Source organism: Perna viridis, chromosome 4 (genome assembly GCF_037379345.1).
Source record: "Perna viridis isolate PV_CMFRI_1.1 ecotype Kerala chromosome 4, ASM3737934v1, whole genome shotgun sequence".
In the NCBI taxonomy this organism is placed as follows: Eukaryota; Metazoa; Mollusca; class Bivalvia; order Mytilida; family Mytilidae; genus Perna; species Perna viridis.
In genome coordinates, this window is record NC_142448.1 from 4040975 (window position 1) to 4059318 (window position 18344).

Below are 18344 nucleotides of genomic sequence, written 5' to 3' on the forward strand. Positions count from 1 at the left end.
GATTCATTTTGTCCATCTGTACCTTCGCAAAAAAGCTTGGGGTACAGGATTCTGCGTCCGCAAACAAAGCTTGGGTATACAAGGATCACTGTCTATCCGTTCCTCCGCAAACAAGGCTTGGGATACATGAATCTACGTCCACAAACAGCCTTGAATATACAAATATCACTTTGTCTATTTGTACCGCCGCAAAAAGCTTTGGGTACAGGAATCACCGTCTACAAACAAAGCCTGGAATATACAAAAATCACTTGGTCTATCTGTTCCTTCGCAAAAAAAGAATAAGTTTGATGTGTACAGGAATCTTCTCCCGCAAATAAAGCTTGTGTAATAAAGGAGTCACTGTGTCTGTATGTATCTAAAATTGAGGGTTTGAAATTTCGTCCATATGAACGTGGGTAAGACTCTTTATGAAATTGCTCATAGCTTTAAATTTTACTACTTACTTTAAGCCTTAACTTCATCAACTAAATTAAAATCAAACAAAATATTGGAAGTGTCTTAAATTCTGTAAATATATGTATTTTCTTTAAATATTGCTTAGATATAAGCTTGAATCTGGACTGATATATAAATATGATTTAATTTCAGATGTAATACGCTTTCTGGTTGGATAACAAAATGCTTATCTCATCGACCAAGTTTTCATACTTTGTAAAAAATAATTCCAAATCATCTTCCAAATATAAAGAAGGAGATGTTTTCAAAATGCTGGAATTTCTGATCGACAACATATTCGTCCAGTGTGGTGGACGGTCGGCATTCCAATGGCAACAAATTGTGTTCCTCTAGTTGCTGACATATTCCTTCACTTTTATGTGGCTGACTCTATAACTGATCTGATCCGAATGAAAGAATATCGTTCATCTAGATCCTTTAATCTCAATTTCCGCTATATAGATGACGTATTATCTTTAAACAATCCTAGTTTCGGAGATTTGATACATCACATACACCCGAAAGAACTTGAGATAAAGGGCACTACAGACGCTATGAAGTCAGCCCCATATATTGACTTACACTTAAATATCAATGGTAAAAGAAAACTGTTGACCAAACCTTACGACAAACGCTAAACTTCGTAGAATTAGGCTCCTGGAAAAGGGATATGTTGCTGCATGTACAAGATCGAACTCTTGGATCGTTACGGTGTATCCATCTGCACCATAAAAAAACTTATTTGTTCAGCGTGTCCTTTCCTTTCCTCTTTCGTCTACCCCGGACTTGACTTTTTATGAGCAACTCGGCGGGTGTTTCTAGAAAATCAGAGGACGCTTACCCTACCAGTGCACCTGGTCCATGCTCCAAGTTTTTAGTGGAGTCCGAGTTGCTCATTTGCTTTTGTTACTTTGTATGTATTATTTTAGTTACTGAATGTTCTTTGTTAATTATGTCTGTTTTCCATGTTTGGAAAATAAAAAGATAAATAAATATTTGTTCATTATCTAAAAATTTTAAATTTGAAACTTCGTTTTCAACCAACTTAAAAAGAACCTTTCTATCATTAGAAACAACTTCACGCACTATCAAAAAATGAGTTTCATCTCCTACAGCATTTACCTGACATTCGTTGAAAAAAATATAACAGACTTTTCTTAAATATATATAAAGCAACAGCTTTTTCAACTTATACAACATAGCCACCATTCCACATTTAAAACTTGAATCCAGAATTAACTATGGCGTACATCGTTGTCTCTGTAACCAATAAGAAGGTTGAAACTTAATTTCGTCCAAATACACTAAAAATATTTAATTTTTTTTCAACGATCACACCTTTTATAAATATGGTGAACTTTTTTTTACACACAACTTTCAGTCCAATGGTAACGCATGTCAAACTGGTTCATTACGTCTCATCATCCGCTTTACTGAATAATATTGTTCTTGAATAATCTATGATTCTATTATTATCTCTAACACACTTCTCCAAATAAATGAAAAATTAAAAAAAAGATCATAACGAACTCTATATGCCTGCTACACTTGGAAGGAAGCATGTTTCCAACCTGTACGACTTAATATCCATTCATCTATGGGTTCATTTCATTCGTCAGTCCTTATGTAGGACGTGATACCCCAGTGGCTGCTCATCTGTGTCGCTATATTTTTTTTGTCAATGTTTTGATTCTTAGTCTGAAAGGAGAGCCACGAAAGCCTAATTTTAGCGCATATGATCTGCTAATAAGAAAACTATGTGACTTTTGAACTTTCAAATGTAATACTCGGGGAAAAGGAATTTCAAAACTCATGACAAATTTATGTGCAAAACGATTTTATATTTCAGATTTCGCATATGTCCAGAACAATAATTGAATATATCAAATGTCCGATATCATCTGAAAATTTATAAAACTTATGAGAGAGTAAAGTGACGAGGGTAGATTTGTCTTATGTTCATCCCAATTACCAGTGTGATAATACTATTTACATCATCGTTTTATAAAACAAATGTTGAACAGCTGATTGGTTTCTATATTTATTTGTCTGTTTTCTCTGTCGGTTATTAATAAATTATAGACTGTTGATCAGGTCAATATAATTTCTATGTATTTAGCAAAATGATATTGAAAAAGTGGAAAATCTGAGGCTGGTCCATAAAAAGCGTCATTAAAGTTCTTGAATTGAATTATTTAAATAACACTCTAACAATAAAGTTGAAAATGATAGCACTTACCATATATCCGTTACATCATTCATTTTGTGCATTATAAAGCTAGAACAACGTTGCTCCAAGGAGATAATTTCATTGTCTTTGTGGATATAAACCACTAAAATCCCAAAAATCTTTCGTAACAAAGAGTGCATTGCTTCTCATAACAAGGTACCCCCGTCAAATTTTGTAAAACTTAAAATTGAAAGTTGAAATTTGGTGGATATATTATTTAAATGTAGATCCGCATTTATACATAGACAGATGTAATATACGTTATGGTAAACCATCCACCCAAGTCAGGGTTTTGAGTCCACCCTCGCTCCCTCAAACCCCTGACAGCCGATTCCGATTGGTTGCTTCTCCGGGTGCGAAGCACCAATGAAAACCGATATAACATAAAATGTCTGTGGAAAGGTAAACAATGCTCTCCTCAGCATCAGATGGCTGATTTTCAAAATACCTTATTTCGCACGAACTTTTGGGACTCAAATTGTGAGAGAATGAATTGAAAAGGATCTTATTATTTTTACCTTTTTTCCACCTACTTCATGCATGCTCCCATCCTGTGGTAGTGTCTTAGAGCCTGATATTTTATGAAACATAGTATTTGGCTGTTAGTTCTGGGAAAACCACCCCTAAGTTGTACTAAAACTCAGTAATATTTTTTTTTTCAATATGTTACCATGGCTACTGGATTTTACAAGAATAATCACTAAACTACTTATAAATGTCTTGAACCTCCACACACCAACGATTTCACAAATATGCACATTTTTATGACAAAAAAACTAAAAATTTCTGAGCGGACTGCCTCAAAACAGTTTAATTCAACAATATGAGACCAAATTTTCAGAAATGACCTAACTGTATTGTACTGCCACAGTGTTAGCCAATCATTTGCACGATATTTGTGACGCTAACAATCAGCTGACTGTTTCTATACTTTGTTTAATATTCGTTTTAGTGGAGGAACGTCAACGGTACGGAACTGGAGCTGCCTTGGAGTTTGTCGTTTGGGGTCTCTCACGGACGGCGTAAAGCATCAAAGCGTTCACAAAGTCTCCGGGCATAGTCACACACGTGAATGTGGGTCATTGTGTATCCGGGGAAATTAGTTGTCATGTGACCAGCTTCAGTCGTTAAAATTAATGCATTATCACGTGATTTATTGTCGATCGGTGACCTAGTGATTCAATTTGTACATTAATATGCACGCTATATGCAGCGTTGTACAGCCTGAATCTTTGACCCAGCAAAATACTTTTTGAGATAAAATCAATACTTTCCAGTGTAAGACAGATAATGGTGCATGCCAGTCAATTGATGAGAATTTCCAAGGCCGAAAAAATAATGTTATGTTTCCGAGCACTGTTCTTAAATTTTGTATTGTCAGTAGGTAAGGATTTTTATTTTCATTTGATATTTTTGAAATGGTTTAAGATATACAATGAAAACCAAATATGCAAAGACTAAACATGTAATAGACTTAGTGCACAGCCTAATCCCTTTTTGGGATTCGGCGCATGAGTAATTTTTTGTTTTGACAGAGGTGGTAAAAACAAAACAAAAATATCTCAAGTGCCAAATTCCAAAAAGGGATTATCCACTACCAAGAGTACACTCATGGTATGTGTGTTTTCAATTTACCTTTTTTCTGAAAGACAATCGGCAGAATTTTTACGTTATTTTTTTTTCTTCAAAATTTCAAATGAAAAACCTATGTGTAGGGGGTCTGATGGAGGGTCAAAAGGGTGATCGGAAACATTTTTTAGGCTTAAAATGGTCTATTAATTACTCCAGTAGTACTACTTGAATTTGAAGTAATGATTTTGGGTCAGTATCGATGGATTTAGCTTTAAAGTCCTTTATATACCGGTGTTGTATTTTTGTTTCATAAGAATTTTGAATGTTTTTCGTTTAGTACATGACTGTACTCCATTATGCATTTTCCATTTTCCATTATGCAGTTGTATTCTCCTTCGCTAGAGAACAGTTTAATTTTGTCTAATGTAAAAACAAAGACATTAAAGATGTAAATTCCTAGCAAATATTACACTACTAAGTTGGTCATTGGTTCCATTGGTTACTCTTTCAAGACAAACCGTATGTATGTTCAAATTTGCTCTTTGGGCAATACCAGTCTATACCTCCTCTTAGGAAAAAACTTATGATCAAACTACATGTATACGACAAACATAATGACCTCGTTCCGTATCGTCAACTTTCCTTCCATCTGTGGCAATATTCCTTCAGTACCCGCGCACTGAGTTCATATCACAACTTTTACGTTATGTCAGGGTTTTCCAAAACTCGCGGACCTCTTACAACTGGTCTCCTGGATCTAGGTTGACGTAGTGTAAGGTGTTGGTGTCATTTTTGGTAACGTCAAAATCAGCAAATTTCGACGACTTTTTTGTATTGCGACGACCATCGTTCTATAATCGTTATATGTAAAAAGAAGTGCATTTACTTTTTACATAAAATAACACACACGACATGTTTTATTATTTAATTATCCGATTCGATATTACAGCAGATTTTATGTGTTTTGGACCGTTTTCATGTTATAGGGGGTCAAAGTTGGGCAACACCTAAAAACATTTTCTTAACTTTTTTTTCTTTTTTTTTATCCGATTTCGAAATTTTTTATTTCATTGGATTCTTCATTGGATTCCTCAATAATAATACAATCAGATTTTGGATATCTCTTACGGTTTTCGGGTTATAAGGGGCCAAAAAGACCACATCAGAATAAATCATTCTTTAGTTTTTGGTCCGATTTGAAAAAAAAAAATTTAAAAAAAAAACTTTTTTTGCAATATTTGTATAGCTTATTATATCTTACAGCTAAAATAATTGTCGAGAGGTAATTAGACGATCATGAAATACGTTGATTTTACAATATTTCACTAACGAATGTGCAAGCGCACGTCTACACATTTCAAAATACTTTGATGTAGGCAAGCTGATCCCGATTTCATCAGGACATCATTGCATATGAACAGACAGGAGTGCGCGCAAAGAGGGGGGTCTTTCATTATTTTATCAGATTCGCCCACAGTCGTAATAACTTAAAATAGTATCGTAACTTTTCAATACTTCTTATTTTTTTTTATAATTGATGTTGAAAGAGTTTTTACGTCGCGAAACAGAACGTTACTTTGGAAACGTCAAAAATGCGCTTTGTGACATTTTTTGTCAGACACAGTTTTACATATGTATATAACCCATTTGTTATGTTAAAGAAAAAATGAACTGATAAAACCATAGAGGAGGATGAATACATTTTTAAGTATATGAAGAAATCGACTCAACACCATTTGCCTTTCTTTAACAATTCGTTCGAATTTCGCATGGTGTACGCGTAAATAAATAAAATATACAAATTTTAGGTTTTGTGACATTTTGGTTGGACACAGACAAAGTACTGCGCTTAGATACATGTTCAACCAAGTACAATTATTTTTAGAATATACCATCTGCAGCATATATACATGTAAAATTCAACGAAAAAAGCTTTTGATGAAGACTGGGTAACACGCAACATGTAGAAAACGTCGGGAAAAAGACAACGTAACATCACAACATACTTGCGTATTTATATACTATTAGACATTAAAACTCAATATTTTTTAGAATAAACATGATATTCTGAATATTTATACAGTCCTTTAAGCGTGAATAAACTTTGGTAAAAATACTATTCGTTGTTATATTTTACAACCGTAAGCAACAAAGTAGCCAATGGCCAACGTCGAAAAAAAAGATTTGTGACATAATTGAAATACGGACAAAAAGTGTTTTAACAAAAAGACTGATTGAACATTTTATATATATTTTCATTGGGGTTATGCAATAAATTGTCAATATAGTTAATAAAAGTCCCGATTAAAAAAGCATAAAAATGACCAACATTTTGTCTTCAAATCGGTTTCTTTCCATTTTTTACAATGTCCACATTAAAGGGGAGACATTTGTGATATTGTAATACGCTTTGATCTTATCATTACGTCATGAAAAATATGACATCGTCTGCAGCACAAAGTGCTCTTTCCAAAAGAGTTTGCTTTATCAAAATACACCAAGGAACAACTTAGTTATATTGGTGAAATGGGAAGCAAGCATGTCTTAATGTTACTCGTCTACATATGAAAATGAACGTTCTTGTGATCGAATAATGCTTTCCCTCCACAATTAACGACATCTTTCAAAGATTCAGAGTGTCCGAATTGCACCTTTACTTCTGTTTCTTTGTACGTGTTATTTTGGTTATTTCATGTTCTTTGTTGTGTGTGTCTATTTTCCCCGTCTTGTCGTTACCCTTGTATGAAATGTATTTTTTTTATTACCGTTCGAATCCTGGTTCACTTGATTCCCTTTCCTTTTAAACCAATATTTCTAATTTTTCTCTTTGTATCGTGTCACTGTTGATTCATCCGAGCATTACTGACAAAAACACACTTTTCTACAAGCTTTCCGGAAATCACTTTTGTACCATGCATATATTACTGGATTTATAACACTGTTAAACATACCGAGGAACACAAGCCATGACGAGGCCTGTCTCAAATTAAAATCTTTTTCGTATCCATTGGCGTACGCAAATGGAAATGTAATATAAGGCAACCAGCAAATAGTAAATAGGATTGTTATGAAGAGCATTACTTTAGCGCTCTTTATTTTCCTCTGCATTCGCTTGTCGTCTGTTGACATTTCATTTGATGGACTGACACGACTGTAAAACATTCTTACAGCTTGAAAAATTCGAATGTGTGCTGTACATGATATGACACTCATGGAACAAATCAAACACGAGATTGTCCAAAAGTATCCTGGAGTGAAAATGAGACTGTAGCTACACTTGGTATCGTCATTCCATTTGTTCCATCCAATAAATGGTGGTACCGAAACTGACAAACTGAATGTCCAAGGTAATAATACACTGAGCACGGAAATCTTTGTTGTAGAAAACTGGTCGTATAAACTTGCGTAGGATATGGCCACAAGACGGTCAACTGACAACAAAAATACGGTCACCTGTGAGCTGATAGTCATGGCACCAATGATTTGGTAACGAAGCATGCACCATATTAGATCACTATTTAGGGTCGGGTAAATGACATAAAAGACTTGCATTCCTGAGGAGATTCCTGTGAGAAAATCGGCGACAGCCAAGTTCAGAACGAAGACATTAGAGTTGTCCTGAAGTTTCAAATATTTTATGATAACAAAAATTACAAACAGGTTACCAGAGCAGGCAAGAACAAAGATGACTTGCTGGAGTGACATAAACACGAGGAGCAGTTCCGGTAACTGAGTAGGAGTTGATAGTGTGTCATTCAGTGTCGGTAACTGGGTAGGAGTTGATAGTGTGTCATTCAGTGTCGGTAACTGGGTAGAGGTTGATAGTGTGTCATTGAGAGAGGATTGGTTGCTTTCATTCATCCCGAACACTAAATATAGCTGAAAATAACAAATGCGCTTAATAAATTTGCATTAAAGACACATTTTGTAGTTAGGAAGGAACACATACCAGTGTCAATAGAAATGGAACACATTTTCCGGCAAACAATATCAAGATAAAAAAATGGAACTTAGTGCATATACTTTGCGAACATCAAGCTAAACTTGAGAAAATTGTCATGTCTAAAATTACCATATTTTGACTTTGTTTTCATCTAAGTGCTCTTTTCTTTGAGAAATGGCATCTTCATCTCCACAATTAAACATTGAAAAGTATTTGATGGGGATACATTTGTGGCTCTAATTTCGAAAGTATTTACTCTCAGGAACTGAAACGCCCATCTTGCCCTTTTCGCCTTCCAAGGGCAGTCACTCTAACAAGGAGTCATTCTTTATTTTCAACCCAATAGAAACTTTTGTAGGCCTTATTGTCAAGCTCATTGATTGCTTTCTATCTATTTTCGTTTTCAAGATATTGGCTAAACAATATTGAAAAAGTCATGTTTGTCTTTCAAGGGCAATAACTCTAACATACTTCGATCCCATAAAAGCTTTTGTAGTCCGTTTCATCAAAATAATAACAATAATAATAATTTTTTGTGTGATGCAAAAATTGGAACTGTAATACTTGTTTGTGCAATTACTTGAAATGTATTTTGAAGATTCCTTTTATATTTAGAATGGTTATTCCATGTGACAAAATGAAGTCAAGATTTAAATCAATTTTACTTTTGTCGTTTCCGAGTGACAGACATTTTTGTTGCAAAAATAGGTACTTTTACCTGTTGTCACATTTGAACTGCAAATAGAGCAAATATGTTTTCTGACTGGAGAAAGTTGTATGTCTGTTTTGAAAGATCTTATTTAAATGTGGGAAAATCCGGTTTGCTGTCAATTTGATTTGACAGCCTCTTGTTGACATGTTTTATTGTGGATACTAGCGGTAACTCGTGATTGTGCGATATGTTGGAAGTGGTAATAAGTTTTAGATATTCCTAAAATGTGCACAACAAGTACGTTAAACCTCGCAAAAATGACATCAGTCAGCGAGACAACAATACCAATCCAATAGTTATGAATAATATTGGAATGATATTTCAATGAGTAACCACTCATCAACAGCAGTTGAACCAAATACTTCCAAAGATCAAGATAAAAAAAATAATAAATTCTATACAAGAAGTACTCGCGTTAGCAAATATAAGCGCCCTTCAGAAGAGATGCCTAAGTATATTGCGAATGTACCTAAGACAAAATGCAAGTATTTAAATCCAAAAGAGATGATAACCAAGGCACCGATAAGTGGAAATCGTTGAAATCAAACATGAAGCCAAAACTACAGGATGTGGTCCGTTTGGAGAGTGTAATAATTCACATTGAAAAGTTTCTTGTTTTAAAATCGAGGACAGACTTTTCTAATATTTATTTGTTCTTTTCCTTTAAATATGAAATATGAACATCATTTACTGAGTAACTTTTTTAAAAGGATTTTATCAGAACGAATTGTTTTTTTCAGAAATCAAGTGACAAAAAAGTTTATCAAGTGTAATTATTTTCTTTAAAGGTTTTTTATTTAAATGTTGGACCTACAGCAAACTGCAACATGTCAGTCGGAAAAATACCAAGGTCACACTAAGGTCTGAATCACATCAATACAATTATAAAAAAGACCAATCATATAAGGCAGCTTTCGATTTCCTGTACACTTATTTCAAGGAATAAACTCTTAGCAGCAGCAATAAAAATGAATATATTTTACAAAATGCTATAAAAATTTGTCTCTCTCCAGTAAATACGAAATGAAAGCAAGTACTGTTGAAAGCCAAACTTCAACTAACCACATGCCTTAACCCTATGGTTCCAGAAGTACCTTTCAACAAACACAATTTATCATCAGAAATAACATGATACTTACTCCACTCCAAGGTTTTAGGGAAAATACTAGACATGGAAAACAGACACCAGATACACACAATAAATAACATAAAATAACATAAAATAACATATAATACGTACAAAGAAACAAAAATAAATGAGCAAATCAGACTCCACAAACAACTGACAGCATGGACCAGGTACACTGGTAGGGTAAGCTCCACAAGCAAACATCTTCCTTGCACTCATTGGTAATTTTTGCATGACGATGCCTAACGGTAGTAGATGATGATACTATTAGATGTGAACAAGCATATGCCATGAATGGCAACCTTAGGTGCAAAATTTAAATTCCCAAGCAATTTAAGAAGTTTTCGTTTTTTACGATAACGAAGATCAAGGAGTTCTTACAAGTACTTTGTTAGCCTATTCAACTTTTCGGCGGGCAATCTAGATTGTATTTTTACTGGGTCTTAGATAATTATCCACGGGCAACCTCGATTCCAGTCTTACTGAGACAAAGATTATTGTCCGCGGGCAACCTAGATTCAACTATTGCCGAGTCTACGATTATCATCCATGGGCAACCTAGATTACATTTTTATTGAGTCTAAGATTATACCTGGATGCCCTATGACCTCACAAGGACCACATGTTTTATGCTTAGTCATTGGTATATTTAATTTGTTAAAAATCAAATCGATAAAATTCATGTTCCTTCGGCCGTCGTTGCTTTTAAATGTTCACACGTTACAAAACCATCCAAAAAGTGCCAAATATATTCAATACCATACTTATGTTCTGTTATGTGCAGTTTGTAATAATGTGTCAAATATTTTTGGGGCTAGAGCGACACCCAAAGGCTAATTTTGTGTAAAAATATCATTTATTGCAATACTTAATACACACAAGAGGCTCCCAGGAGCTTGAATCGCTCACCTTGTTAAATGTTTGCTTTTTAAGTGGAATAACTCTAATAAGAAGTTGTCTGACAATTTTGACTCAAGAAGACTTTGGTAGAACTCATTATCGATGAAAAGTTTCTTTCTATCTATTATAATTTCAAGATATTGGCTGAAAACTGCTAAATAAATGTTTTGCATTTCAAGGGCAATAACTCTAACTAGTAGTCGTCCAACAACTTGGCTTTTCTAGGCCTTATATTAAGGATCATTTCGCTAAAATTAACGGTTTTAGAGATATATGCGAAAAACTTCAGTCTGACCCCTTAGTTCTATTTTTAGCCACGATTGCAAAAGTCGAATAAGGGCAATAGCTCCAGCATATCTTCATATATTAAAACGAAAATTTGATTGCAGATAGATGTCGTCACCCTTATCATCTTTACCCTGTCAGAATTTGGCTTAACCTTTCGGTTATGGAAATATGTACGAAAAACATCTGCCTGACCCTTATGTTCTATTTTTAGGAACGGCGACTATGTTTGCGACGGATGAAGAATCCGCCAACCATTTTTTTTTTTGCACAATTTGTTCTTAATGGTCATGTGGTTTTAGAGGAGAATACTTCTGAAAAAAATGTTTACGACGACGACGACGGACGCCCAAGTGATAGCAACAGCTCACATGGTCTTAGGCCAAGTTGGCTAAAAGTGCAAATGCGCAGGATTAACTTGAATGAATTGTAATGTATTAGAAATATCGATCCCATTTGCGGTTGATTGGCAAGTATACAGGAAACCCAGGTTGAAAGGACTTCAGGAGAATAGCCATCCAAATTGAAAAAGAAAATTGTTTTTGTCATGTGTTTGGATGGATAATGCTATAAGTGTTATTTAAGTGTATAGGTTAACATGTAATACATGCATTCTAAGGCAGACATCGGCGTTATTACAAAGCTGTACGTAAACATGTAATATATCGACAATAACACTGCACAACTTAAAATAAAAACAAAATACGGATGAATACGGATACGGATAAAACCCAAGGCATCACCGAACGTTTTTCCCATTCGTGCAGAATTCGTGTATAATTTTTTTTTAATTTTTAGTCAATGAATTGAATGAATTACTTATTGCAGAAGCATTAGAAACATATATGACAATAGTAAACTGTTATTGTATCTAAAATGCAACTGCAATCGTAATCATTTTTATACGACATGTTTATTACATTTTTCAAAACTAGTGGCCCCAGCATTGACGCAATGGTGGATAAACCGGTAAGTTCATACAAGGGTTGGAAAGTTGTCCTATGCTATCATCAAGAAATATACTGTCAATGCATGTTGGTTGCTCAAATAGAACGACTGCAGTACGTAATCGGATCTTAGTAAGTAATACGAAGCAGGTGTAACCTATGAGGGCAACGAAGTCATAAATCTAATGTCTGAAAATCGGTGAAAACCTTGAACTGTAGAAAACATTTGTACTTAATTAAAATTCAAATTGTCATGACCATTAAAATAACGAATATATAAGACGGTAAATTTACCGCTAATTGTTCTTATTTTGATAATGGGATGAAATAGAAATATTTCCGTTTCGTGTATCATAACAAAATATTTTTTTTTATCATTTTGAACCATTTATGTATCGATGTTCAAAGTATTTCAGGTCAGCAGTTGTTTAAATAATTCAATATCTCAAATAAGCTAAATAACATAAGTAGAAGTTTTAAACACATCTCTCATTTCAGTATACATATAAATACCATTAATATTGGAAAAAACCCCGCTAATTTCGGTAGGTGTTTCAAAGAATAATCTCTCATTAATAGCATTGAAACCAAATACATAGGGAGATCTAAATCGGAAAAGAATAGTTTTATACAAAAGTTGAAACAGGAAGTCAAATCCACCCCAGATAGATTTTATCATGTTCTACAAGACTGACTACAATGGCCGGTAATTACCCTCGAAACCCTTAGTCCACCAGCAGCAGCATTGATTGCTATTTTTGTTTTTGAACTTATGTTTGAAATAATTATAAGCTTCAAAAATCCGATTGATTGATTGTTGGGGTTTAACGTCCGAGCAGCAATATTTCAGCTATATTCAGACGATGAACATGAAATGGATGATAAAATGAACATGAAATGATAAAAAGGGATGGGACACAAGGACAATAGGGTCGATAAATTTTGATTGCCACTAGAAAAAGGGAGGGATGGGTAAGATCGGGCAATTTAGCCTCCTGTGGTGGAGCGCAAATGTCCCTACTCCTATCGAATACCATAGCAGGGTTCTTTAACGTGCGAGGAACGTGGTATCTTTCCCAACACGGTGCATCACTGTGGTTTGCGGTCAGGTTTTCCGTATTATAGCCTGACAACCCCAGCATGTAACACGCCAGGGGTACCCCATTCCACCACCTTGGGCCGACATCCCAGTTGCTCTATGGGCAGAGCGCCTAGCCCCCGGCTAGGTTTCTGAGCACTATTTAGTCGCCTTTACGACAAGCTTAGCTTGACTTGACTTTTTATGAGCAACTCGGCGGGTGTTTCTAGAAAAGCAGAGGATGCTTACCCTACCGGTGCACCTGGTCCATGCTCCAAGTTTTTGGTGGAGTCCGAGTTGCTCATTTACTTTTGTTGCTTTGTATGTATGATTTTAGTTACTTTGTGTTCTTTGTTGTGTGTGTCTGTTTTCCATGTCTGGTCTTTGTCCCTGGATTACATTCTTTTGATTACCGCTATAACCTTGGTTCCCTTGATTACTTTTTTAACACCCGGACCTTCACGGGGCTCAAAAATCCGAGCCAGACTCTACTGACTGGAATTATAACATGGAATATATGTTTTTATATTCAATCTCAATTAAAGTAAAGAAACTATTTATGCTTTTTATGACGACAGATTTTGCCGAAAATATCAAAATAATTATATAATGATTTAGTTATATGGAAATGAGATTTTTGTGAAAATTAAAAGCAATTCTATTGTTCTTAAAATAAAAAGCATAACGTACCGTTCACAAATGTTAAAATATTTGTCACTTGATAACTTACCTTAACTGTCTTCTGTCAAAGAAGGTATTGCATCAAATGTTACATTCATCAAGCTTTGAACGTCCTGATTGGCCCCAGTTAGATTATTCTTGTGATGCTTAATTAGCTGAAAATCGATCGAATCACTGTCAGATATCTGACTCGTTAACACATGTCTGGAAAATATTCTCTCAATGAAAATTACTTATTCATTTTGGAGATGTGCTGTGTGTATGTGATAAATATTGCCTGATATTTTTCCCATTTTTTCAATAATTTTTCGTCAAATCTAAATCATCTGTATATAATATATATTAAAGAGACTTTTTTGTTTTGAAAAAACCTGAATAAGTATTTCTATAGTCATATTTCTTGGCACTTGTAAATTTCTTTTCTTTTTCTGAAAGTGTCAAGTTTTTAAAACCGCACAACTTTGGAAATATCGCTCAAATGAAATATTGTTGTCACTCACACAAGCACCAACAAAAAAATGAATGAAATACTGTGTTGTTTTGTATGTATGATTTTAGTACTTTATGTTCTTTGTTGTGTATGTCGGTTTTCAATGTCTGGTCTTTGTTCCTGGATTACATTCTTTTGATTACCGCTATAACCTTGGTTCCTCTTTCCCTCTTTAAACAACGGAACATGGGAGGTCGCGAGTTTATGTCCGAACGAATCTTACCAAATATATTAAAATTGGTAGTCACTAATTCTCCGGTAAGATACAACTGATTGCCTTGGAGTCGAAATGATGTATTCTTGTGGAGTGACTTCCTGCAGATTGTTACTAGCAACAATCTGACAAAGCGTGTCCGACATGAAATGCATGCAATATTCTATTGGCTGTTAAAGCACAAACTATCAATCCGTCATTTTTTTGACAACACAAAACAATGTATTATTAAATTATACCTAGACCAAAAGTTGAAGACACGATTACATAGTATCTAGACAGAAAGTTGGACACGAAAAACCACATGGCAATAAACCTTCCATCACAGCGGACTAAACAGACTCAGAGCGAGACAGATGGTTTCAGTGGCGCGTTTCTTGTATATCTTTATGATTGTGAAATCTTGTTGGCAAAATATTTTAGCAAAGTTTGGCCAAAAAATACCGTAGCAGTTGGATGATTCAAATACGACTAGATTCCATAACATGGACTTAATGTGAACACATGAGATAGAGACGATCTACATACACAACGTAGCGAACTGAATGACAAGATAACGTGTTAAGATGAATATAACGGAAGCACGACATCACACAAACAAACAAACAAACAAAGAACAAAACAAAACAAAAACAACCAGAACAAAGCAAAACAAAACAAAAAACGCACTATCAAAATGAACTCCCATAAAAAAAGTTGGACGCCCCTAGATGAAAGCTATGATACTCAAAGGAACAAAAATTACAATTAATAACAGATCATCCCCGCTATCACGAAGAAAAGTAGTCCCTAGAGAAGGTCAGGATACAGAGCAGCCATGTTTGTCTATTGTATCACTTAGAGATCTTTTCAAAGCGTATTGGATTGAAGATTACTGTATTATAACGTCTATAAGTGTATGTAACTAAATCATTGTAAGCTGTCACTGAAATTGTGTCACACCATACACATTGGTGTATTTTGTTGCGTTTCAATATATCAGTCCCTTTTTCTTTCATTTAAAATTGTGGATATTTTTATTATGAGGACAGTAGCATGGGATAGAACATATTAGGCGGTAAGAAAAATGGAAAACGATGGATTGTCGTTAAACTATCAACTGTTATTATAATGGATTTAAGGGTGCTACAATAAGCACCAAGATGCAACAGAAAACAGAAACACTCCACCAGCCTCTTACCTAAGTTTGTTGTTTCAAACGAAATTGGGTAAAAAATTCATTACTGATATAAAAATATGGGTTAAACAGATTAATACGGTACATGACTATTCAATATTGACCTTGTTATCAGCAAGTTATCTGCGAAGTGTTTTTTTTTTTATGACCAATGATTTTTATAAAAAAAATTTAAGTCAACCTATTAATAACAGGATATTTTTGTACACGTTATTACATGTACAAAATTACGAGTTGTACACAACAGATATATATGAATATAGAAGGGTCTGAAATACCCAACGATGTTAGAACTTTCAAATTTACGAAGTAAATATTTGTTCGTTCCATATGGCGGGACTCGAATTCGTACCGCTGTGACACAAAGTCCAGCGCCTTTGCTCACATGGCCAGCTAGGCTTTATAAAAATATAGCTTTCGCTGGCCTGGTCATTCCCCCTCGTAGGATTATTCTATGGATGTAACTTAGCTCATTTAGGTGTTGTTTAGTAGGATAGAGGATCAAAGAGTAATCAAGGGAATCAAGGTTATAGCGGTAATCAAAGAATGTAATCCAGGGACAAAGACCTGACATGGAAAACAGACAACAAAGAACATTAAGTAACTAAAATCATACATACAAAGTATGTATCAAATTAACGATACGTGCCACAACAAATTAATATTTACAAACGCCTCAGAAAGTGACGACTCTATTCGCTACACTGCTCCATCAGATCAAATCGATACAGGGAAGATAATGTAAGCATAGAAGGATCTAAAAAATTCCCAACAATGTTAGAACTGTCAAATTTTGGTCGTTCCCTTCGCGGGACTCGAACTCGTACCGCTGTCACATCTATGGCAACACCCCCTGCACAAAGTCCAGCGCCCTAGACCTCTCGGTCAGCTAGGCTATATAAAAAATATAGCTTTCGCTGGCCGGATCATTCCTCCTCGTAGGATTAATCTAGGGCTCTACTCGATGCATGGTAGTACAGGACAGTTCATTTTTAGATGTTATGTAGGATAGAGGAACAAATTAATGATGCATGTCACAACAAATCAATATTATACAAACGTCTCAGAATGTGACGACTCTATTCGCTACACTGGTCTATCAATTTGACAGTTCTAACATCATTGGGAATATTTCATATATGGCAACACCGCCTGCACAAAGTCCAGCGCCCTAGACCACTCGACCAGCTAGGCTATATAAAAATACAAAGTTACAGCCCTAGATTAATCCTACGAGGAGGAATGACCCGGCCAGCGAAAGCTATATTTTTATATAGCCTAGCTGGCCGAGTGGTCTAGGGCGCTGGACTTTGTGCAGGCGGTGTTGCCATAGATGTCACAGCGGTACGAGTTCGAGTCCCGCGGAGGGAACGACCAAAAATTTGCATCGCAAATTTGACAGTTCTAACGTCGTTGGGAATTTTTCAGACACTTCTATAAGTTTCTATTATCTTTCCTGTATCGATTTGATCCGATAGAGCAGTGTAGCGAATAGAGTCGTCACATTCTGAGACATATATATATATATATATAATCAAGTCTGCAAGGTTGCAGATTTGCGACGCAAATTTAGTTGCTCCCTCAGCGGGATTCAACCCCCTTTTCACTTTGACATCTATGGCAATACCGCCTGCATTAAGTCCAACGCTCTAGACCACTCGGTCAACTATGCTATAAAATATAGCTTTCGTTAACCGAAAGCTATATTTCCTCGTAAGTAAATCTAGAACATAAGGACAACATCTGATGGTATTGCGTAAGGCCGAGATGATCTGCAACAGTATACAAATACAGCCATATATAATATATCATATATAAAGTATATAATGAACATAAGAAGTCTACTAATATATTCACTTTTAACATGACATGATTAAAGTAGTAATATAAGGGGAAATCTTTAACAAGTTAGTATCGTGTATACCAACAATTACAGCACACGAAGAACGAAATGAACAAATTAAAAAAAAAAACAAAACAAATGAAGATTACACACGAACATCAAAAAACAAATTTGAAATTATATCACTCTAGACAGGTGGAGAGTTCCTGCTTCTAGCAAGAAAGCAGTCATACTGTTCGTTAAAAGCCATGTCAGGTTAAAAGGAAAGTCATTATTTGTCAGTTTCAGGTGTTATATAATATTAAAAGAGGACATAATGTTAATAAGGAATGATGAAACCTCGTATGACTATTACTCCGACCAAACTCCGTTTAAACTTACAGTAATATTTACATATTTGTGCTTTGTAAAACCTTCTTTAGAATCCTATTAGATGTTTCTTTGTGTATTGTTTGTCAACTATCCCATAATAAAATAATAACGTCAAATACAATCATGCTTTTGCATTTAGCATAGTTTGATCTAGGAAACTATTTTCGTATTTAATAAATTTCTCAACTTTTTATGACGAAAATTGCATAAGTGATACTCTACATGCAACAGTAAAATAAAAGTAAATAATATAATGCTGCCATCCCCTTTTATTTCAAATACCCGTAAGCATACAAAAAGATAAAATAAAGTTAGTGTAGGGAACTTATCAGA

The 18344-nt window shown here is 34.9% G+C and overlaps 1 protein-coding gene across 1 annotated transcript; it reads right to left on the bottom strand.

Moving 5' to 3' along the window:
- Window positions 1–6227: 6227 nt before the first annotated feature.
- Window positions 6228–8108, bottom strand: LOC148618492 (kappa-type opioid receptor-like). Its single transcript, XM_088576885.1, has one exon. It carries the CDS (start codon window positions 8099–8101, stop codon window positions 7100–7102), a length of 1002 nt encoding a protein of 333 aa, XP_088433011.1. The 5' UTR covers window positions 8102–8108; the 3' UTR covers window positions 6228–7099.
- Window positions 8109–18344: the final 10236 nt, after the last annotated feature.

Excerpts from the sequence above, each read along its gene's own strand:
- LOC148618492 (XM_088576885.1), bottom strand. The coding sequence starts at position 8,101 with ATGAATGAAAGCAACCAATCCTCTCTCAATGACACACTATCAACCTCT.